Source organism: Ambystoma mexicanum, chromosome 14 (assembly GCF_040938575.1).
Source record: "Ambystoma mexicanum isolate Mex_15411 chromosome 14, UKY_AmexF1_1, whole genome shotgun sequence".
NCBI classification, from domain to species: domain Eukaryota; kingdom Metazoa; phylum Chordata; class Amphibia; order Caudata; family Ambystomatidae; genus Ambystoma; species Ambystoma mexicanum.
In genome coordinates, this window is record NC_090940.1 from 215,873,533 (window position 1) to 215,898,416 (window position 24,884).

General features: G+C 46.5%; 1 protein-coding gene across 3 annotated transcripts in view; it reads right to left on the reverse strand.

Moving 5' to 3' along the window:
- Positions 1 to 24,884, reverse strand: part of VCPKMT (valosin containing protein lysine methyltransferase) — a 720,951-nt gene that overhangs the window by 683,898 nt on the left and 12,169 nt on the right. For all 3 annotated transcript variants that reach the window (XM_069638975.1, XM_069638976.1, XM_069638974.1), the window contains exon 2: positions 2,993 to 3,103. In XM_069638975.1, the coding sequence (XP_069495076.1) occupies positions 2,993 to 3,103 (111 nt within the window). The remainder of the gene's footprint in view (positions 1 to 2,992; positions 3,104 to 24,884) is intronic.

The window sequence follows — 24,884 nt, forward strand, 5'->3', positions numbered from 1 at the left end:
TTCCATGGCAGCCGCTAATAGGTTTGTATAAATCAATACAGCAGATGAGATCATGGTACTACTTGCTCCCCTCATTTCTGTTTTGTGTGTATATAAGAAAATAGACATTTGATGCATTTTAGTTCAGGAGGGGGCGGGGGCTTTGTTGCAAGACCTGAGTGCAGGACTTGGGGCCTTTCCCACCATTCTCTGAATTAGCTTTTGCATATGATCACACATAACCAGAAAATGGGATTATAGAACATGCAGGGGGATTTTTACATTAAAAAAAGTTGTGTTTTTGGAACCTTTACTGTTCATTATAAGCATTTTGGAGTGCCCTCCCTGCCATTTAAAAGCAGCTCTGGCAGATGAATGGGTGCAAATACCCTAGGTTGCAGCATTAGGCATAAAAAGAGGAGGGTAATGAATCCGATGCCATCATGACTTCTTTCCCAGCAGTAACCTCCTCCCAAGTGGTCAGGGGTCAGCTGGCGCTACCTGATCCTGGGGGCGGCTATATGAGGGAGGATCAAATGGGGGGGGGGAACAAGCTCTGGGAGGGGGTGATGGTATCAGTGGGTGAGATATGGTATCCCCCTTCCCCTTGCAACATGAACCTCCCATTTACAACACTCTAATATCCTACTGTGATCTCTCCCCTCCTCCCTCTATGGAGATCATTGAATCTATTTTGTTACAACCTATAGACCAACTCTCAAATCTTGTAAATCTGCTAAAACCACCTGTCCTAACTCCACATACCAATCCTCCATGACTGATTTGCCAGCAACAATTATGGACATTCATCCAACGTTTTCATTGAAGTTGCCAAAAAAAGGACTACTGTTAACATAACCACCACAAAACTGCGACGAGGAAGAGAAGTGGAGGAATGCAGAGCAAGAGTAGTCCCTAGCCCAGGTAGCGCTCTAGTTGCTGGAAACACACACCTTTGCCCAGGACATTTAAATCAGGGCCGCAAGAGACTCAGGAAGACTGCTGGTGGTAGTGGGCTGCTCCCATCTATGCAATAGAGGTTCTACGTGATTTCGTCGAATTAAATGTCATCGTGGGACATTTCATTGCCGAAATCTCATCACCAGAAACCCTGTATTTTATTTTTTTTATTTGTGGCCCCCCCCCCAGACCTCGCCTACTTTTATAATCATACCCCAACCCGCACAAAACACCACCCAAAAAATATTTTTTTTAAAAAAGGGTTTCTGGCGATGAGAATTCCGGCGATGAAATGTCCCACGATGACATTTCATTCGGCGAAATGTGTGTATACCGCAATTAGATGGGCTAAAAGAAGGTCGGTGGAGCAACCGGCTCAGGAGCTCAGAAGCAGAAGGCTCAACATTGAAGGTAGCACACAGCAGGAACACCAGAGGTCAGTGCAAGAGTCCTGGCATCCGCCAATTTCAGAAATCATCAGTTCACCTACCGGAGACCCATGCGAAGCAGACATGCCCAGTTGGAACCGTGGGAAGCAAGGATGTAGAAAGCGAATGGTCTCGGGCAAGAAAGCAGCCGAAGACTATTACCGGAGAGCTGCGAGAAGAACAAGGAATGCCGCGAAGAGATGTTGAGTCCACACAGGGACAGAGGGAACACTGGGGCATTTTGGCGGCCACGCCAAATCCGAATAATTAAACATATCGGAACTGAGGGAGGAAGAGAGCCATTTACAAAACCAAAGAGAGAGAAAGTGAAAATGCATCTTTTAAAGAAGGGAGACTTTGAAGTTTGCGAGTATGTGTCTGCATACATTAACAAGACAATATACAAATGAGAGTGTACTAGCCAGTAAAGTTAATGTGGTGAACTATCAAGAGTGGAAGGGTGAGCAAAGACACACAGGTGGAAAGCCCTGACAGGAGAATACACCAGGCAGTTAAACGTGTATGTTTGTAAGAAGCCCTGGAAGGAGAGTATACCGCACAATTGCAAGTGTGTGATTCTAGGAAGCCTGGCAGGAGAGTACCAGGCAGGTAAAAGTGTACAAAGAAAGTCCTGGGAGGGAAACATACCAGGCAAGCACATATTGAGGAACATTTAGGAATAGCCAGAAAAGCAGTATTGGTCCAGGGGACCAAGGAGCAAAATTCAGGCAGGAGATTACGCCAGGTATCCTGACAAAACAAAGACCAAACACATTTGTATATGATTTTGTTCTGGATAAAAAGGTAAATCCAAAGAACAAAGAAAACCAGGCAGGAGCATATACCAGGTATCTTGAGTGCCTAAAGATAAAGCCAAACTGGTTGTGAACTACTTTGAGGTAAATTAAAGAAACGAAAGAGGAGTCCTGAGAGGGAAATATCAGGGCTACCTAAAAACCACAGAGTTCCGAAGAGAAAGGGAAAAGAACCTTGAGAAGTACATGGAACCTACTTCTGGAACAAAGGCTGAAATACATATGAGCTTCCTTACAAAAAGTATGAAAGCACAAAGTCTTAAATCGACACCTATATCCAAATCAGAGAGAGAAAGCGAATCACTCTCCGAAACAATAATACTTCAGAAGCTTCTGTTTTGGAATAGCTGTGTTATAGATCAAGAAGAACCCAAAAAGCGCTATTTTTCTTGAATTGAAAGAAGAGTGAAGCCTAATCCAAGAGAATGGCCACATACATTATCCTTTTCAGAATGTGAGTATCATAATAGTACTTTGGACACAGGACGGTTTTGTTTTGGACATTGACACAGAAACTTCCTTAGTTTTGAGTTTAGGTACGGAAACACCTCTATTGCAGGGACAGCGAGGCATTTTCCCATATTTAGCCCTTTATCAATAAAAGTCTTTAGCCAAAACCCCATTTAACCTGTATCCGAGTTTCATGCCGACTCCTCACAGGAGTAGTATCAGGCAAAACATGCATTACTTTCCCATGTATGCAAAGAAATTAAATGTATTTTTTAAAAAATTGCCACTGGAATGTACATTTCTTAAATGTTGAAACCTGTCTTTCACAACATTACACTTATGAAAAAAGGACATACAAACCATTTCAGTACCTTGGCATCAACAGAACCAGTGATGAGATGCTTATTATTTTCAATATTAATCTTGAGGAGATCCTGCACGTCTTCTAGATCTGTAATGGTCACATTTGCCCTACAATAAATTAAGACAGATTATTAGACAAATGTCCACAAATTTCAACATACAACCATGCCTTAAAATATATTTTGAGCGGGATTGAATATGGACTGTAAATTGGGTTGCTCAGGCTACCGCCTCACCCTTCAAAGACCTAATCCAATATTAAATGAAAACAAATTACTGTTGCTCAAAGTTTAGTTTCCCTTCGCACAAAGCCACATGGTAGACAATTATATTATTGTATTCTTCACTTTCCTCTTAACTGATCACCCTGGTAGCTGATAGAATTGCTATGAAAGAATATGGCTATTTTCTAGGCATTGAAATTGCTCGCTGAGTAGACATGTTAAACATTACTAGAAATGCTTTGGTTTCCTTTTAACACCAGGCATCAAAAATCCTACAGTTCCACCAGCAGACCTTCAGCCCAAACTTGTTGTTAGGAATACTAAAAACATATGTTTGTGGAATGAGCCAATTTGTCTGAGAAAGGGTTATGTAATGCTCTGTTTCTTTTTGCTGCTTTTAGCCCGGGTTCAAGAAGCATAGGCTTTCCACACTGCCCTAGAATTATTTTTGCTGGATTCTTTATGCTTTTCTACACTTCATATTTTAGTACTGATATGCATTCCATTGTAAAGCCCAATAAATGCTACTTTGCTAATGTTGGGACTGGGCTGCCTTCTGCACTGTGGATTTGTAGGCATTACTAAATAATATTACGTTAGCAGCAAAATAGACTTGAATGTCTTCAGAATTCATTTGCTCTGAAGCATGAGGTGACTGCTAAGTGAAATGAATGGAGATGAAGAACAGGTTGTTTTGGGTGAAATCCTGCTAGCAATGACAGATACAAATAATAGTGGCATATTTGAAGGCAGAAGGGAAGGTGGCAGAAGAGAGAAGTATTGAAGGTGGAGGTCAGGTAGGGAATGAGAGGGGGGCGGCGATCTTGGGAATAAGAAGGGTTGGGATGGGACCACAAGGGGCGGCAGTAGGGTGGGATTTGGTCAGGAGGAGAGAGACGTCAGAGGGAGTGACTGGAGAAAATTCAGACATGCAGGCCGAGGGGGAGTGGAAGGTGGGGGACGGAGGGGAATAGGAAGGAGAACAGTTCATTTTATGGCAAAGAGAAAGAATTATGGCTGAGAAGAAGTCAGCAAAGTTAGAAGGAGAGAGAGGAGATATAGCAGAGAGGTCAGGAGTGGGAGGGGAGAGGAGACAGAAAGGGTTTGAAAGATACGAGGATGAGAGGCTGGGAGTGAAGAGGTAAGAAAAGTAGGAGCGTTTAGCAGAGTTAAGGCAGGAGTCGTATAGAGAGTGGTAAGAAAGGTAAGAGGTTAGGTTAGAAAGAGTGGGGGATTTGAGCCAACATCGCTCAAGGCGACGGAGGAGACGACGCATGGATAGGAGGTGAGGGGAGAGTCAGGGTTGGGAAGGCTTACGAGTAGGGCAGAAAGAAGGGAGGGGGTAGAGTTGATCGAGACTAGAGGAGAAAGGATCACCACTAACCAACCCCTCTAAATAAAACTCATCCCTCTGCTTACACTTCTCAAACTCTAAACACAACTATACCTCTACAGCACGAGCCACACGCACTACACTACACTGCAACAACGAAACAATCCACACATGACAAATACTGATCGAAATTTCAAACATATGCTCAGGTGTACACCGAATTGAAGCTACCAACAGCACATTACAGCTCTATGGGGCTTTTTTCCTGCTCAGTCCTACTAATTTACCACCACCCCCGACTCTCCCCCTCCCACTCCGCCACACTCTTGGTCAGATCCACCTGAGCGCCAGGGGACCACTCAGGTGGTGATAGTGTGCAGTATAATGTGCTTTAACATAAGAAGTAGAAGAGGTTGATCTCCTCCTCAATCTGGCCTTTACTCAACAATGTGATCCAATCCTTACTGAGGCTTTTGCAAAACTGGTCCCAGAGGAAGCGGCGAGAACTGCAGAAGGAGTATCCCGTACCCAATAAGTAGTCCCTCAAAGTCACAGGAAGATGGGGTCAGAATTAGCCCACTCATTTGACTACAGCCCACCAAGGAGTTGGAAGACTCAAAGCCTACCTATGCTTACTTGCAATGACCTCACAACTTCTGCATACTGTTGAGATACAAAGACTGGATTTATTCTCCTTTTCCCACTCATCATTGGATTACATGCCAAAGTCCTTTCGACTGGTCCTAAGCAAAGGTGGTTAGGTTTCTTACTTTCTTCCAACACATACAGATGCCACACATGATCCTTTCATCTCCAAATTGTGTTTTTGCTGAAGTGTCTGGTAGCTTTCTTTTTACTCCCCACATTGGACTTCTGTCCCCAGTTTGGAGGGTTGTCCATCAACCAAACAGATGAATAAAGGACATCTTTCTGGGGCCAGCATCCAGGGCTCATGTCACTGGCTGCCGAAACATACTTCCCCTTCTAAGTCCAGCACAGAAAAAACAACATGTCAAAGAAGTTGTCCTACCTGGCCTATATTACTGCCTCATCCAGGCAGGTCTCAAGGCACAAATAAGCAGTGTTGCATAGACATTTACAAGGCAATTCTGTAGGTTTGCCAATTAATTTGGAACAACTAGCTAAATAAATTACCCTGTTCATGGTCAATAAAAGCAGAGCTCACGCTACATTCCTCGCTTGCCATCAGGGCTCTCTCCACCCTCCTTGCTCCCCTCACTGAAGTTCAAAAGAGGATAACAAGGAAAGAATGCAGCAGAAACAAGTGCCAAAGGCCTGTGTGGGAATGCTAGGCAAGAAAGGTTTTCTTTTTCAAATAATTGCAAACCAGTAATCAGGACGATACTTTTAAGCCAACTATACCCCGTTTTGCAAGACCAGTATGTGTTAACTTTATTTATATTTTTAAAAGACAGTCCTTCATTCTAATGATGGGTCAATCATTTCTAAAAATGTAAGTTGATACATGATGCCCAATTACAGTGTTGATACTGTAAAACACTGCATGGTCCGTTTTTCGGTAAAGTTTGGGTTAGTACATCTAAATCTCATACCGTCAACTATATTTCATGTTGTTGGGGAAGGTGCATCATATTGACGAGTGAATAATTTTGAAAATGTACATGATCACACTGCCCAATGCTTTTGAAGGCAAACCCATTTCTGTTAACTGATGACTGCATCCATCTGTGGAACAGGTGCTCAACCCATAAGCTGATCATCAAACTCCTTGACATTTTACTTTATCACCCTGTGGCTTTATACCAGCTACCCTGTGAGATGGCCGCAAACTACAGTCTTCCACTTATTTTGTCGAGTTCCCTGCCTGCTACAGCAACCACTTCACTCTTAGTCTCCTTTCTTTCCTCTTACATAATCAATATACAAAACTAACTAGAGGTTTACGCAAAGTAGTGATCAATAGTTCCATCCAGTCTGTACATCTACAGCTTTACTGCAATACCATGCACTGTAGTTAGCCCCCAGAGATTGTTTTGCTCCAAGGTTATGATTGCATTCTGTATTACCACCTTCTTGGAGAGGCTGGAACAAAATCAGAATCTGCAAGTAATAGTAGTCTCCACTGGAGTCACACACCTCACAAACCCTGCCCACTCACCTACACACCTTCTGGCCCACATCCAGCTTCTGGAAATACTTATTTCCAATCACAGACATGTGTACTTTCTTTGTAAGGGAAGCATAAATTGAGCAATCCTTGCTCCCCTTAAAAAGGAAAAAAAAAACTATCAATACCCCAGATGGGGATCAGAGTGCTAATAGTAATAAATACTGCTTTCATGGGTGCACAGGGCTTTAATTCTGTTGGGGATACTTAGCTAAGGCTTGAAGACCTTTAGAGGCCCTGCCCTTCCCCAAAAGTGATATTGAATGCTATACTGAAAAGAGTTTACATCAATGACGGGCAAGGGCCATCTTGTCTACCTTAAGTTGACAATTGCCCTGCCTGATGCAACACCATACTCAGGATAAGACTTTCCTTTAACATTGTGAACTTTCTTTTTATTTACAAACTTCTGAAGTTCTCTTTACACTGCAAATGATGGGTCAATTATACAACACATGGGACGCTGCTCTGTGCAACACTGACTGCACCCAGTTGCACAGAGCCTTGCTTGTTTTCAGATTCTTTTTATCATTTATTTGTGTCCATTCATGCAGCTAGCCTTTACATTTTACAGACAATCATTACTTCAACGGTACACAAAAATTACAAATAACGTCGGGAGACAAAAAAAAAATGAAATCTGTAGAAAATTGCTAATCAAATAAGTTTGTTTGCTAGTCAAGATTTAATTATGAGGGAGTGCTGCTGAGCACCAGAAGGATGCAGACTTGAGCTCTCGGTGCTCCGCAAGGCCGCCACTAGCCTGTACGAATATACTGGCTGAAGTTACATTATTATTAGGTGCCATAAACATATAACAGTGCAGCAGGAGGGGGCAGCACAGGGGTCATGTCCAAAAAGAAAATAAATGTGGGGGTAGGGGGTCTCATTTAGATACCAATTGGATGATGGGACACCAGAAATTGTCATATCAAGGTGCCCTCTGAAAAAAGTGGGGGACTCGGCCCACCCGCATGTACCCTCGACTTGAGCCCTGGGTCAGCGTCAGCCTGCAGCTTTCCCGGTGTGAAACAGAGGCGGGATACCTAAGAGCGGAGGAGCAGTCACCATTTTGCCCACGCTCCTAGCGAGTCAGGGCAAACCAGAGGAGGAATCAGCCCTTGGAAGGCAGTGAACCGCGGTCAAACGGGAGGGCCGATGTGAGAGGCGGCTGAGGGAAGCGGGCGCGGTGGCACAGAAAGGTCGCTGGAGGAAGTTAACAGCCCCAATATTTAGCCCTGCAGCACCTGGCGGGGACAGAGTGGGAAGGCACCAGGAAGGCTGCACGACCCGGTAACAGCGGATTCGCTGTGAGAATCCCGGTGAAACGGGTGAATTAAGCCTGGTACGTTGTCCCCACCATCAGTGGGTTGGGCTCCTTTGCACAGGGTCTTGCAGGTGGTGCATCAGGTGTGGGTCCCCCGGGGAGGCCCATGAACAAACCAGGAGGCAGCGCAGGACAGCACGCTGGGAGTGGTGAATCTTAGGGGTTTGCCCAAGGCCACCCAGAGAGAACATATGGGAGCCTGATGAAAGCATAAAGATTTGAGGCAGGGACTAAGCCCTAGGATCCAATGACGAATCGGGGCAGAGAGCAGCAACTAACAAATGGCATTGGCACGGCAGTTGATAGAGACACTGCAAGCACTTTAGAGGGGCCCACCTGGGCAGAACTGAGGGGAGTACAGGGTGCGCAGGCAGTGACTGGTGCAGGTGGCCCTTTGCAGAGGACAGTGCAGGGTACAGCAAGCGTCTCGCTGGGGAGGGCTCCCCACTACAAAATGGCAAAGAAAAAGGCACGAACACGACACAGCAAAGCAAAATAGACCAGTTTGCAGTAAATGGCCTGGCAGCTTTACAGCCTGTCACACACAGCATCCCTAATATCGAGGCTCCGGCCCAGGATCCTGCCATCCATTTCGCTCAGGGAAATCATGGGGGTTATTGTTGAGTCTCGGTCCACAGTGGCAGCAAAGACCGATGGGCTATCCTCAGAGGTCTCCTTTCAGCGTCAGGACTTTCGTAAGCTTTCCTAGAGGGTGGAGTAAGCAGAAATCGGACACGGAAGATGAAGTGATAAAGATGGAGAAGCAACTAACATAGGTAACCCAGAAGCTCAAGTCCCTGGAAAATGTGCGCAGGACAATGAAGGGAGATTGAGGCGAAATAATCTCTGCATTTTGGGGCTACCGGAGAGAGCAGAGGGGTCCTACATGGAACTTTTCCTGGAGCAACGGCTCACAGATCTTATGGTGCTGAAGAGGCTTTCCAACTTCTTCTCAATTGAATGAGTCCAAAGAGTACCAACTGGTAGGGCCACTCCGGGAGCCATCCCACGTACAGTTATCGCAAGGCTCCTGAACTATCGGGACAGGGACGCGCTCCTGCAAATGGCAAGGGCCACTGGTCCAATCACATTCAATGGCTCTCAAATTGGATTTTTCCCCAGACTACACAAGGGAAGTGCAGCGGGCACAACAATCATTCCACTCAATCAAGAGGAAGTTGCTCTCCAGTGGCATCAAGTACGCCCTCTTCTTCCCCTCGGAGTTACAAGTATGGGGCACAGGCTCTCCTCTTCAGCATAAATAGGGAAGGATGAGAATGAGGCCAGTGTCCAGTATGCGCCAGCCCCACGACACAGAAAGATAGACAGAAACAAGTCCTGAAACAAGTAACGTCCTCAGCCCCACTGTATTCCCAGGATCCGATGACTCCAAAAGAAAAGGGCAAATACCTGAAACAGATGGATGATCTTTCTCCGAAGGGTGGCACAGGATATGACTCAGTGGAAATGTTTGCTTTTTAAGGCAGTTGTACCTCAGCAAATTTGGCCTCTGAATTGCAGATTGCCTGAGCCCAGGAGGGGTTTTAACTGTCTCAGAGGATGTTCCATTCATGTTTGGGTTAGTTTGCACAGACTTTGGGTGACAGGTGCTTCAGTTGTGGGGTAAGTGCGAGCTGGGGAGAGTTGGGGATGTTTTTGGGTAATTGTTGGTTCACATTGCTTGGTGGGGGTCATGTAGGGTTCGGGGGGGGCAGCGAGGATTGTCTGTTTATCTCTGGTCTTTAAGGGGGAGCGGGGCTGAGGGCCTCGGACATGGCTTTTCAGGGAGAATGACAGGGGTCATGTTCCTAATGTGCAATGTGAATGGCTTGTGCAATAGGATTAAGCGTAGGCTTGTTCTTCAGTCTCTGACACTTGCCAGCCTTTGCCCTCCTTACCGAGACCCACATAGCGGGGTTGCACTGCAAGTTCTTCATGTGATCCAACTGTAGGACAGTCTTTCATGCCGGCTTTACTAGGAGGGTCATGGGGTACTCTGATCCTTATGTATAAAAGAGTTCCATTTGCGCTCACTGAGGTGCGGTCAGACCCCAGGAGGAGGTCTGTACTTATCCGGGGAGTTACGAGGGTCTCATGGTGTATTGAGGCGGTTTATGCACCCCACACTCACAGAGGAGCTACTGAATGACCTCCAGAAGTCTACTGTTCAGGCTCAACCTGATCCTGGGTGGGGACTTCAATGTTATGGATACAGTGTTGGGCAGGTCTCAGGAGGGCAGCAGGCATCCAGAGCTGCCCACCAACCTGTACTCCTTTGGTATGGTGATGGGCTGGTTAGATGCCTGCAGATGATTGTACATCATGGAAAAGGCGTTTTTGTTTCTTTCTGGGACTCACTCCTCAATGTCCAGGCTGGACTCTTTTTTTTATTCCACATGGTGACAGTCACGGAATGCTACTGGAACTAAAGAGCAGGCGTGCGACGCCACCACCCACGTGGAGGCTGAAATCACACTATTTGGGTTTCGCTGAATTTTCTGAGATGTTAACGCACACCACCCAGGAATACTTCTCCATCAACAAAGGTTCTGTAGACAGCCCAATCACCATTTGGTAGGGATTCAAAACTGTTCTACGGGGGAGGCCATCTCACGGGTGGCGGCATGGCATAAGCAATACACGTCAGCGGTGAGAGAAGCAGAGGTCGCAGTGTAGATGGCAGAGGTGAATTTCACACAGTCAGAATCTAGGGTGGCACAGCTGTCATTTCAGACAGCTCAGGAAACACTCAGAAATGTAGCACTAGACGATGCTAAGCAGGCGCACTGGCACAAACTAACCCAGATTCATAAGGCGGAGATTATGCGGGGAAGATGTTGGCATGGCTGGAAAGTAGGGAATCGGGACAATAGCTATGTGCGGATCTTACAGAATGACACTGGGGATGTGCTGATGGAAGATGTGGATATCGCTCAGGCATTCGCGACATACTACGAGTCCTCATATTGCACCAGTTGAGACAACCCTGGGTTGATGGACCAAGGGCGATTGACCCAGCGGTTCTCCCACACTCGACAGCAAAGGGATTTGGAAGCAGATGTATCCAAGGAAGAAATATCAACAGCTATTTCCCCAACTAGTCTGGGAAATTCCCACGGCCGAATAGCTTCCCAGTAGAGGTCTGGAAGTGATTGGGGGAAGAGGTGGTGGGACCACTTCACCGGTTATTTTTCAAAGCAAGCAGGACGACATACTGCCCGAGGACTTGAGGAAAGCACATATAGTAGTTCTTCCCAAACCGGGCAAAGAACTGAAACACTGCGCCTCCTACAGGTGATTCGCTCATAAATGGGGGGGGCAAAAGACCTTGCAAGGGTTCTGGCTAACTGCATGTTAGGGTTCATAGGGCGTCTAATTCAGCCGGATCAGTGCAGGTTCATGCCATCCAAACCTACCTGCATGAATATACGCAGGGTGCACATGGGTCAAGACTCTACATTTTTTGTCCGTTAGCCTTACTCCCAGTGGACTTTGAGAGGCATTTGACTCCATATATTGGGACTCTCTGTGGGACATAATGGACGGTATGGGGTTGGGTGAGAACTTTTTGGGTTTGGTGTGACTGTTATACTGCTTGCTGATGGCCGAAGTTAGGGTGAATGGAATCTCTGCCAAGACCTTTGCCGTGGGGCAGCGGACAAGGCAGGGATGTCCCCTTTCTCCTCTACTTTTTACGCTGGCAGTGGAGCCGCTAAAGGTGGAGCTTAGGTCTAGCCCGGAATGGGTGGAATTTAGATGGCCATGGGGCAGTGGCGAGCGGGACTCTGTATGCCGACAACTTCATATGGGCAATCCATCAGTCTCCTGCCACGCAGTGACACAAAACGTAAATGAATACCAGGGGTTCAGCGGCGTCAAGGTCAACTGGCAGAAGTCAGTCCTCCTTCCCATCCAGGGCAGGAACATAGCAGCCCCACAGGACTGCCCCTACCAGGTATCAGCGACAGGCTTTAGATATTTGGGTATCCAGTTTGACGGACACCTTTTGGAGTTTCTCAGGCTAAACGTGCACCTGATAAGGGACATATTTAGGCTTGATGCAACACACTGGCAGACCCTTCCATTGAAATTGATGGGCAAAGCAGCCCTCTTCAAGATGTTATTTTTGCCCAGGTTTTTCTATGTGTTGCAGAATGCCCCTTTCGTGGTTTACATGTTGGTCTTCTGAAAGATTGAACAGGTTCTCAGGGAGCTTTTTGGGTGGGTAAACGGGAACTTATCGCTGTCATAACTATGCAGCGCTCTGTGTGGGTGGGCGGCATCAGCCCGTCTTGCTTGCAATGGAATTATTGGGCACCACAGCTGGGAGTGGTGAACGACTGACAACGCAATCCCGGGTTACCACACATTGTAGCTGAACGGGGCTGGATGGCAGGAAGGTCTTTGACACAAGTGCTATATGGGAGGGCCTGCACTTACGATGTGACATGTGCAACAGATATGGGCTGAGGCACACAGGCACGTTGGGAGACCCACGTTAGGGCAACCCCTTTGGAGCAACTCGTATCTTCCAGAGCTTCTCAGGATGGGTCACTTCAGGAATTGGGAGTCTTGGGATCCGGACCATGGCAGATGTTGTTCATGTGGGTGGCCTCCTCCCGTTTGAGATACTACATGAGAGGTTTGGGCTTTGGGGTAGTGAGCACTTTAGACATATGCAGCTGACACATGCAATGAGGTTGCAATTCACAGACCTGAATGACATACCACAGTGCTCCCCATTAGAGGCTAATTTACTCCCGGCATGTATCAAGAACCAAGGCCACTTCCACTCTTTAACAAGTATTATTAGCTTTCGGGTGCCAGGAACTGTCCCACCTCAAGGGTAGTTGGGAGGGGGAACATGGGCTTGTTGGATCCAGAGGAGTGGCGGGAGACGATGTTTGCCAGGCAAATTGGAGGGTTAGCCAAGCTTTGCCTCATGAAATAGATATTATTCAGGGTCTACTGCTCCTGCACAATGCTGTATGGATGAGGGAGGGCTGAAAATGACAATTCTTTGCAGCGTGGGGGTCTGGGGTCCCGTTCTTTCACATACTATGGGAGTGTTCTTAAGTCCAGTTCTTCTGAGGGAAATGCATAGACAGACTGTCGGCAGCATTGGGTTCCGAGGTCCACAGAGATCTGAAGTGTGTGCTGCTGGGTATATGGGGGGTGGGGGTGAGGCTGGGTTTACTAAATATGAGAAATTGTTCCTATCGGTTGCCATGGGGCAGATCAAAAAATTGTTTCACTCTGGGAGGGCCCCGGAACACCCCCAGACTGTTCGGTGGACAGCAGAAGTGGACATGTGTATGGCCCTGGAGAGACAGGTGTACAATGCACAAGGTTGTCTGGCAAACTTTTGGTGCAAATGGGTGGGGGGGCAGGAGGTTGAGGGTATGGTGGGCTCTCATTGGAAGTCCGCTGATGTTGGACATGGGCCCAAGGGCACCACCTGTGAGCCTATGCTGTATGGTTGGTAATCTTATCTTTTGTCATGTCAGTTCACACGCTGTTATGTCAAGCAATGTGTTTAAAATCAGAATAACTTTATTCAGCCGTTGGCAATCAAAGTACATCCTAGTATAATACAACAACTGATAAGTTACATAATGCACAAGACGTGATCATTGCGAGAAAAAGAACCAAATCCCCCTTTCAGGGAGGCTTAGATGGTAAGGAACTTTCAGGCTGTTTGCCAAACAGGCTGTTTGCCAAACTAGTGGCCCATAGATCTATTCCCCAGAGGGATTAAATTGGCACCTGTGAGAGCAAAATTATGGAAGTTATTTTCAGGGGTCGAAATATTACTGCGAGTAGGGATAGGGCTAATGGAAATATTGCTGGGTTTATTCCAAGCGTGGTCCACATTACTATCCAGTTTCCCATTAGTCGATTTCCAATCCCCGAATTCTAATTACAGGGATCACACTCATGGCACAGTCTATGGCAGCTCATTATGGCATCTCATGCTACAAATGAGCAGCCTCTTGTAGTGTGGAGCCAGTGCAGACATTTATTCAAGAGTGCATCCCTATGTTCTCATTGGTTATCGTGCAGCTTGGGTAACCCATGAATAAATACAGTGCCCTTCCCTTGCCTCCCAAAGTTGTTGCCTTTAATCAGCCCAACTCAAGGACCCGGACGAGAAGCACTGTGGTGGGCTAAAATGGAACCAAGAGAAAAGCCACAGTTACTTCCATTAGTTGGGATCGCAGGGGCCCTATTTACATGCAGAGTATAGAATTTAGGGGGCTTGTTAGATTCCTTTGGAGTGTGCTGGCGGGCAGATTGCTCCCTGGTATTCCTTGGGTTTGGACTAAGTGCATGTGGCTCACACTGAGTGATGCCCTGGGGTGTAATCCTGTTAGTTAGAAGATAATGATTGTCAATGTTCCTGGAATCTGTGCTGGTATGTGTTTCAAGTTCCTCGTGGAGATTATGGACTCCGATGTCTGGAGCTAATACAGTGCTAGGGTTTGGACCCCCCCCCCCGTTGTTCCCATATCCCCTCTTCCTTCAAGTTCAATCAGAGCCAGTAGGAGACTTTTTATAGCTGCAAGCTCGACCAACTCTTGCTTGCAGCCACAGTCATGGGTCAGGTCTGGGACCTTTATTATTATTATTATAAAAATGTATAGAGCGCAAACTATGGCCCAAAAGCATCGAGGTGCTGGGAAGGGGAGCAGCTACCAGTAACCAGTGCTCAAAAATCAACCTAAGAAGAATAGTGCTAAACAGATGAGTCTTCAGGGCTCTCCTAAAGGAGAGATACTCGTTGAGTAACCTCAAGTGTTAACGTCAATGCGTTCCAGAGTGGGGGCCAGTACTGAAAAAGAACGGCCACCCAACCACTTAAGTAGATATTTTGGAATCTTAGGAAGTACCAGAGATTCCGATTAGAGACTTCTTGCTGGGCAGTACCTTTCCAATTTCTTCTTACGGTAATGTGGCCGGACATTATGCACGGCTCGATGGACAGTGCACAAAATCTTGAAAACGATTCGCGATACCACTGGCAGCCAACGCAACCAGTGAAGGAGAGTGACAGAGGAAGTCAAATGAGGAGCCTTAAGAGCCAGGCGTACTGCAGCATTCTTAATGACCTGCAACCACTGGATTTTGTACTTTGACTGCCCCAGATAAATACCATTACAATAGTCTACAGAGCCCATTGTAGTAGAAGTCACCAGAGTAATGCGGTTTTCTGGCAGAAGCAGGGGGAGAATTTTCCTCAATGCTTTCAGCCTTCCAAAACCCACACTGCAAATGGCACAGATCTAAGCTTCCCTTGATCCATTTGGCAGAGGTTTTACCCCCAAACTCTTTACGAGGCACATGGGGCTGGGCATGGACCAAGTGATTCAGGCCAATATTGTGAATTTCAAAGATGGTCCCTTCCCAGAGGCCCAACCACCAGTACCTCAGTTTTGTTTCCATTCAAATTAATGGAGTTTCCCGCCATCCAGTTGCCCACTTTCTCCAAGCAGTCACGCAGCTTTGTGGGGGATGCCACTGGATAATAATCCAATCGGAACATTAGCTACGTGTCATCCGCATAAGAACAGAAGAGTATTCCGCATTTCATAATGAGATCAGCCAACATACGCACATACAGGTTAAATAAAACAGGAGAAAAGGCTGATCCCTGCGGAACTCCACAGGAGAAGAAAAACATGCCTGAAAGGACACGGTTTGAGAGCATCCTTCCAAGAAGGAACCGAACTATGCCAGGAGCGAGCCAGTGACCCCCCCGCCTGTTCCAGCCTAGTCAACAAGATTTCATGATCCACATGGGCCAAAGGCGGCTGAGAGATCCAGGAGAATAAGTACTCCGGTCTCTCTGCGGTCCTGGAGCAACGCAAGATCATCTAGCAGAAAAATCATTACAGATTCTGATTGAAAGGGGTGAAGGGTGAAGGCAATCATTCCCCTTGATAGGCGTGGTGCAAGCGATGGATTGCTTGGCCAGGGGGTGGGGGGTGCAGAGTGGTGAGGCGTTTACTGAGCTTCCGTCCATCTGGTTCTCACCCCGAAACCCTTCAACATCTGCATTAGCAAACCCTAGTGCAGGCACAGCCCCAGTTACTGATCCCACACAATCATGGGGCTCCTTTGTGCTGCATGAGCATAGGGACTTTTGGATCCTCATGAGCCAACTGCTCCCAACAAAGGCCTGGGGAGTAAAGCAGATTTAAGTGAACTGTCAACAAAGTGGCCGGGGTTTAAAGTGCAGCAGGATTGGAGGCTAGGCCGAATCCAAGGGGGAATGGTACAAGAAACTGGGAGCCACTCTGTCGAAGGGTTCTCGTCGTATTGTGGCATAGGGATGGGAATGACAGGAAGGGGACACAAGTGGGGGGTACGGCAGTAAAAGCCATTTGGTTTGGACCTCCCATGGTAGTTTTGCCACAATCCTCCCCTCCTTCGCCACACAAGTACAACAGGGGTCCTTCACTGGTGGCACTACTGGCAGCATTAACTGGACCGGAAACACCACAATTCTCACCAGCATGTACCATCAACTCATGGGTCCCTCCTTCAGTGTTGCTGAGGCTTGGTGGCGGCATTGTGGTAGAAGTAGAAGCAAAGATGGGATTACCCCCAACCCCGTTTCCAGTACACTGCCCAGGAAGTTGCTAATTTCTTCAATTAAATTTAAAGCATCACCTTTGATCATGGGGGGGGGTTTCGTGGATGCACCTCGTTGCAGACTTCAGCCACACTAGGGGTCAATGTCCCCGTTGCTTAAGTGTGAAGATTTTCCTCCTCTGTTTCCCTGGCCTGGGCTCAGGCTTGGTCTCAAGGAGGATACCCAAAGAAGGGAAAGGCTGGAAAGCTTTGTCGCCCTTGAGATCAGGGAGTGAAATGACCCAATCTCGTCTGGCGGAGAGTTGCTTGCGGCTGTGTCCATGTCAGGAGCTTCCCCATCAGCCGAGTTTGGGAGCAGCTGGTAGACACTGCTGTATTTCCGACAACCAGTATGTGCAAAGAAGTCAAAAATGTCTAAAGACATATCCCTTGGTGCTGGTCCATGAGCCAGAGATGGCTTGGGTGGCTGGCGAGATGGCGCCCCCTGCCGGGGTGCCACTAAAGTGGGATCCAAGTCCCCTTGACCACCTTTCTGGCCAGAGTAAAATCCCTCTGGCAAGTCATCCTCAGAGCTGGGAGAGTGTATTATTGACGTTGGTGACATCCTGGGAGATTCCAAGGGAGCCAGCGTGAAAGGTGGTGTGGCCTTGGTGGACCTAGGGAGAAAAATCGAGGGCCAGAAACAGCTCTCTCCAAATCGGAACCCTTAGAAAAAGAGGATAACTGGTGCCTGCGGAGCAGAAAAAGGGGATATACTTGGCACTGCATCAGGCCTGTGCGGTAACGCTACTCTGGGTGTGGAAGGCATGTAATTGGTAATGGTAGTGGACGAGCCCCTTGATGGGATGAAGTAGTCGACAGAAGACCAGGTTTCGAAAAAAAACGAAGTCGTCGACGGAGTGATCGTCGATTCCCTCGATGAGGCCCATGACAATGACGACGCAGGTATGCGCTTCGACAAAGCCTTATGGTGGGCCACTGGTGTCAGCGATTTCCTCGCGGACAGAACCTGCCCACTTGCCGGTAGGCCAACCATCAACGGATATGGAGACGGCGCCCTTTCATCTGGGTCCCGCAGCGACCGTTGACGAAGAGGCTGTTGGAGCGTGGGATGATTTGGCCTTTTTTGGTATATTCCCCAGGGAAGTGTCCTAAAAGGATCTCAACCTCTTCTTGTCACAGGGAGCAGCCTTTGGGTCTGCCGACCCTGGAAGACGCATTACTACGCACAGAGGCCATGTCAGAGGCCTTCCCATCTCAATCCACGCCACTAACCTCTTACGGCAGTCCTTTTGCATCTTAGAGGAGAAGGTCTGGCATATCGAACATCCATCAGCATCATAGTCGGGATGTAGACAGTAGATGCACTTTATGTGCCAATCTTCAATGAAGATGTTCTTCAGGCCGCAGATTTCCCAGGCCCTGAAGAGGCTTATCCTTGTGGTGTCCACCATGGTGTGAAGCAAATGTCCAAACCTGGGCCTATGGCATCCCACGAGTCGGAGTTCCAACGATGGACAAAGATCTCTTCTGGCAACGGGACCCCATCGCCGGTAGTCACGTGACTCGAACATGATAAATCAAGACTAATTCTCGCAAAAATAGGCAAAAAAGTGATCGAATTTCAAGGAGTGAAAACGAGGAATCCAAAAAAGTGCAAGATAAATCGGAAGATGGCCAGTTTAGGAGGACGACTGTCATTGGCAGGGGCAGTATACCCCAAAGTGACAACAATACGCTACAGAAGCGATGAGCAGTTTTCTTTAACTTTAAAGCAAAAAAGCTGCTTTAATCTTACTGAGGATTCCCAGCCTCACAGGGAATATTCATCAGCATGTGAATCCATCTAACACACCCTGCCGGAGAAATTGACTTTGGCTTCAGAGAAGACTATACAAGTTTCATTAGTGCCTCGTTACAGTTTTACCAGATTTTTGGGAATGAAGTAGTACCAGTAGTAATTAGTACCACTGCCAAAGGTAATTCAAATTATCATCCAGAAATGCCATTAGCCCGGTTTTAACAATCTTATTTCTGGAATACCTATGGTAGTATTCAATTTCCACCCTCATATCCATGGTGGTAGTGGATAGTGTGTGGCAATAGTTCATACAACTACCAGCTATAAAAGTGTCAGGTTGCAAGCTATTACCCAGACATAAAACATCACTGACCTTCTGCATTGTCCTCATTCACACAGCACACCATCACTCGTCAATTGCTAGTGGGGAGTGCACATCTTCATCTCTGTCACTACTGTCAAAAATGTTCAATGAACTGAAGGGTGAATTATGAAGCTTTAATATATTACATGTTAAAGGTGGTGAGAGGGTGGGCATCAGAGAGACTTTCGCCCACTTATATCCCCAGTTTATTTGCTGCATTGAAGAAACGCGCTTACAATTTCCTCCTGCGTACTAAGGACATTTTAAAACAATTTTCTGGACATTTTAAAATGCAGGCATACATTGTGAGTGAAGCTGCAGCATCATGAAAGTGTTACAATGGCAATGAGGATGTGGACACCAGCATTATAGAAATGTTTTACAGTGAAAAAGCTGGCATATAATGAAAATACAGGCATCATGAAAGTACTTTACATGAGAATTCTGGCATATATTATTGGTTCAGCACAATCAAAGTTTTACAGAAGGAATACTGGTATATACTGTCGGCACAGACATAATGGAAATGTTGTAAAAGGCACCTGTGACTGTCGGTAGGTGACGTGGCGCCTACCAGAATGCGTTACTGCCTGGCTTTTCCCCTGTAGTTTCTCAACCAAAAGGGTGCATTTTCTTTTTATAAACATGTCTTGCAGGTAAACTCCACTGTCACCCCACTACATACACCCTGCACATTAGGGGTTCCTCGGCACTGCATATGCCTGCTCTCATACTAAATCAAGGGAAATATGAATGCCCCTACACTGAAAATGTTCACCAATGGACAACAGAAAGCTGAGGCCCCCTCAGAAGCCACCCACGCCCATTGGAACCAAAGCCACCTCTGGCAGTGTGAGGGTAGGGCAGGAGAGTGTCAAATTCATATGTCCTAGGATAGTATTACTGGTAAGAAGAACACCTGAAGCCACCCACCACTCTCCCAAACATTCAAATTGGGTAAACTGGGACAGAAGGATGCTTCTAAAAGACCATGACACAGCTTGTGGGGTTGTAAGCACCTTTGCACAAGCTAGAACTTCCTGGCAGCTGCATGGTAAGAGTGGTGCCACAAAACGTGGCCTTGTTGTAGAATTTGCTGTTCTCACACTCACTCATCCATCGTTGCATTCTCATTGATTTGCCTCATGCGCTGCTGGTGGCGTGGACAGAGCAGTCAGACTAATCTTAGGAGGGAGACAGCGCTGTAGATAGGTACAAAGGAATTGTAGCATACATTTGGTCCAAAGAAACACTGATGTATTATAAAAATAATGGATTTTATACATACACAGGCAATGAGTTCTTTAGAAAGCCAAGTACTATCATTCATAAACAATTATAAAAACAAACACGATAATTATGGTATGCAAACCAAAGCATGAACCTTATTTAGAAGGGCAATATGCAGTTCAATGTGAGTAAAGCCTATTGATACACATTTAGAATGGCAAAATGCTGTTCATGGGGAGCAAAACCACATTAGTTAGACTTTAAGAATGACAATGTAATTCAAGGTAAGCAGACCCTATTGGTAATAACATACAGTGTTATTCTGTTTCAGGAATAGTACAGCTATACCAACACCGTTACAAGTATAAACCTTGCAACATACGTAACTTATTCTTTCAGCATGGATACAGTTACTCTCATATTACTTTTCCTAACAGTTCAAAAGGTAAGTAAAAATATTGTATACATTTTAGAGGTGCAGTCTACTCATGGATAAGTAAGCACTCAGGATACACATTTAGAATGACACCAAGCTATTCAAGGTGAGTAAAACCATTCTGGTCATAAACTCTTACAGGAGTAGTCAGTTATACCAATGATACTTTTCAGAAGAGTGCAACACAATACATTTTGGAGGGACAGAATTCAACTCCAGGACAAGTGAGAACTCTGTAAAACTATGTTACAAAGGCTCTAAGCAGTTCAGGGTAAGTAGTAGCCAATGTTATACTTTTCGAATGGCAGCAGCTACTCAAGGTGAGTAAACCTTATTGGTAAACCTTTACACTTATTCAGTTTCAGGAATAATAAAGAAATACCAACTCAATTACTTTTTAGAAGATTGAAACACAAATCAAAAGTAAATATCTTCTTATACTTTTCAGAGGGACAATAAGCAATCACATTTGAGAAAGACCTTTGTGACACTTTGTAATTTATTCTATTTCGGGAATCAAAGTTACACACCAACAGCTTTACAAGTAAGTACTTTGCAACCACTTGTTATATTTTCTAGTCAGAGTCCATGTATTTAAGAGTACTTCCCTATTCTAAGCAAGGCATACAATAAGCAGTGTTGCATAGCAGTTTGCTATGCAATTCTGTAGGTTTGCTAATTAAATTGGCATATGTGTAGGAAAGCTAGTGATTTAAGTTATCCTGTTCAATGAAAGCACAGCTCACCCTGCATTCCTCTTACCTTCAGGGCGCTCTCTATCTTTTCTCTGTTCACTGCAAGTTTAAAGCGGCTAATGTAGATACAGCGCAGCAATAATCCTCTCCTCCATGCTTGAGTGCCAAAGACCTAATCCTCTCCTCCATGCTTGAGTGCCAAAGACCTCTAAAATGAGTGCTAGGCAGGTTTTTTTTGTTAACTTTTTCAAATAATTGCAAACTAGAAGTAATCGGGATGGTACTTTTATTAAGTTGACTATAATCTGTCTGGCAAAGACCAGTCAGTATGTGTTCATCTTTTTTCTTTTAAATAAAAGTTGTCTTGCAATTCTATTCCTAAACATTTAAGTTGTTACATAAAACATAATTACAGTATTTCTATTGTAAAACACTGCATTGTCGCCACGCTTTACAGTAAAGTGTAAATTTGAGATTTGCATCCAAATCTCAGTGTAAACTATATTTCATTTTGTTGGGGAAGATGCATCATACTGATGAACGAACACTTTTGAAAATGTACATTATCACATGGCCAAATACATTTGATGGCTAACCTAGTTATGTAACTTGCTGGTTGCATGCATCTTGCAACTGGTACTCAATCCATAAGCAAATCCCATAATCCATGACATATTCGATTGCCGCAAACTACAATATTCTAGCTAGTTTTCCTAGTGCCCTGCCTGCTACGCCATCCACTCTACTTAGTGTTGCACACAGAGCTTAGGTTTACACAAAGTAGTGATCAAAAGTTCCATCCAGTCTGTAAAACTACTGCACTGCCATAACAATGCAGTTAGCCTACAGAGCTTGCTCTCCTCTATGATTATGATTGCATTATATATATTAGCACCTGCAGGAGAGAGCTAGCCAAACTGTTTCCAGAGCCTTTTTATCATATGTATTTATTTGTGTCCATTCATGCAGCTAACCTTTTACATTTTACAGACACTCATCCATGGCTTGCAAAGTCTTGTCGGCCCCTTCGCATAGTAGATTTTATAAAGGGAGAGCACCATTTGCAGGGGATGTTTGAAACTTTTATTTAACATTTACTTTGTTTGCAAAAAATGTCAAATAAAAGGTTTCATTTTGCATGGCTGGCCTCTGGGTGGCAGCAGTGTCCCAAGTAGTTTGTGGCGACATGCACCATTTTACAGAAAGCGCATTTAAATTTGTCGTCATCTGTTGTCACGGGTTGAGCATTTCTCTTAGGTCAAGTAGGTAAACTAAGATACTCGACCTGCAGGTCAAGTGGAATTTTAAAGAATTTGCAATGCCTGAGCTCTTCAGCGTACACAACTGCTGTATTGTTGCTTATTTTATGTCTTGGATACAAATAACTTCAGGCAACGTTAAAAATATTAGTACAACATTGCTAATCAAATTGGTATGCTAACCAAGAACATTTAAATTAGCAAACTCTGCTAATCAATTTAGGAAAACGAATGTATGCCTTGCTAAGGCATGAGTGATCTCAGAGGAGAGGCAGAAGAGGGGTGTGAGAGAACGGGCCTCTACGACCGGTGGGGGGTGTCTGTACTTCCGCTCCCTATATGGTGGAGGAGAGGCACAGGAGACCCCAGCCAAGATTCTCTATTCGGTAGCAATGGTCGAGCAATCAGGGCCTAGCTTCTCAGGAGGTGATGCAGGCTGGTTCTTAAGTACAGTGTATCCCCAAGCCCCCACAAAGGAATATCCACACTCTGTATTGGTTAGAACACAGTCTTTATATCATCAAAAGTTAAGGTTATGTACATTCATCATGATAACTCACTTTGTACTCCGGCAAAATCTACAATGACAAATATTTACAATCCTAAAGTGGTACCACCCTAGATCTCATTGAAGTGCATGAACAATACAGTACAATGACACACAGACCAATAGAGTGAAACCAGCAATAGAGAGAGGAGAGAAAATAAGATGGTTGAGCAATAGGCAGGATACTGGCCCCTACCACTGGGCACAGTTCTGTGTGGAGATCCCCCCACCTGGGCAACCTGTAAAGAAAGATATAGCACAAGCCCAGTCCATATATTGCTCTGTAAGTCTTATTCTCTCCTATAATGTTTTTACCCCCCCAATGTACCTGGTGGAGTCGAGTTTCTAGAAGAGGCGTCGACAAACGTCGAGGGACTCGCTGTTCGGCGACGGGGAATCGACGGCCCTTCTTGAATGCCTTCCCTTTCAAGCGGGAGGCACGGGGCGTCGAACGTCCGTCGACGAACGAGGTAGAACGATGTCGAAGAGGCGGCAGCTTCGTCCGAGCGGTGCTCGTCGGCGTCGCGACGTTGGCGTCCTGCAAGGCGGAGGTGTGCGGGGCACCTCGATGTCAATAGTTCTGGACCGCAAAGATTGTAGAGACGGGAGCCCGGCAAGGGCGTCGAGTCGTCCGAGTCTTTGAGGTCATCGGGTGGCGGGAAACCCACCGGCAGGTTTCTCCTCGGCGCGTTGGTCGTCCTCGACTTTCTCCGGCAGGATAAGCGGTCGACGAAGCGGTCGAGAGAGTCCTTCGATTGAATGTTCTTAGGCAAGGGAGCGGACGGCTCCGGTCGTCGGCGGCACGGCGTCAAGTGGTTCCCACGGCTGGGCAACACAACTTCAACGGGCCTCCAGCGGTTACACAAACCTGCGAACCCTGGTCGACGGCAATGGACTTCGACGGCGTCGATGTCCGGGTGCTTCACTTCGATCTCCTCAGCGGTCCCGTCTCGGGTCGACAACCTTTCCGGGGTCTGTCTTCCAGGGCGCTTCGGCGAAGATGGAGCGGTGCTCGATGGTCCCTCGGAGCACGGGAAGAGGGCGCCTTACCAGGTCCTCTCTCGGGTCAGCCCTCGACGAATTCGTCAGCCTTCGGATCGGTCGAAGCAAATGCCACAGCAAGTCTTCTTCTTCCAGCTGGACGTCGAGGATCAGCAGTTCCAGTTACTCGTAGAGTGGAGACTCAGCTCCCTGGCTGCTTCAGGAGCACAATGGTCGCTTCTCAACCAAAGGTCCCTTCTGAACTGAACACTTTTCCAGTGGTGAGAGGTCCCCAGATATACTATCCTCACTCTCATCCACGCTGCTGGCACACACTCAGCAGCCAATCATACTGCAGGGCATTCATGCAGTCAGTCAGCCAATCAGGCACACAGTGCATTCAGGCCACACTCCTCCCTTCCAGACACTCACAACAAGGAATGTGGATTGGGACAAGTACCCAGCAATTCAACACTACACACTGCATTCAGGCCAGTTTCGGGCAGGGCTGTCTCAGTCTTTGTCTCTCATGCCAGAAACCAGACGACCACAACAAGAAGTGTATATTGGTCACACACTCCATTCACCCAGGTCCCACCCACAGGAGGTACCCACAAGATACAGACACTGGGAAGGCTCCAGCCAGTCTAGCTGGGCCTTCACCACAATACCATACATGGAACTTCCACCCATCAGCCAGTCAGGGGGAAGGGACAGAGACAGGGCTTCCCAGGACTTTGGGAAAACAAGATAACAGGCAATAGAAAGCAAGAGGCCACAGGGGCCATCTTGTTTTCTATTAGGAATCAACAGATCCCAATGGCAGGGCCTGGGTATCCCAAAATGGAGGACACCCAGAGCACCTGTCACATTCAGCATGGAGCTGCCACCAGCCCATACCCTGCTCTGGGGCCACCCACAGGTGCCCAAAAACATACACTAGGGGCA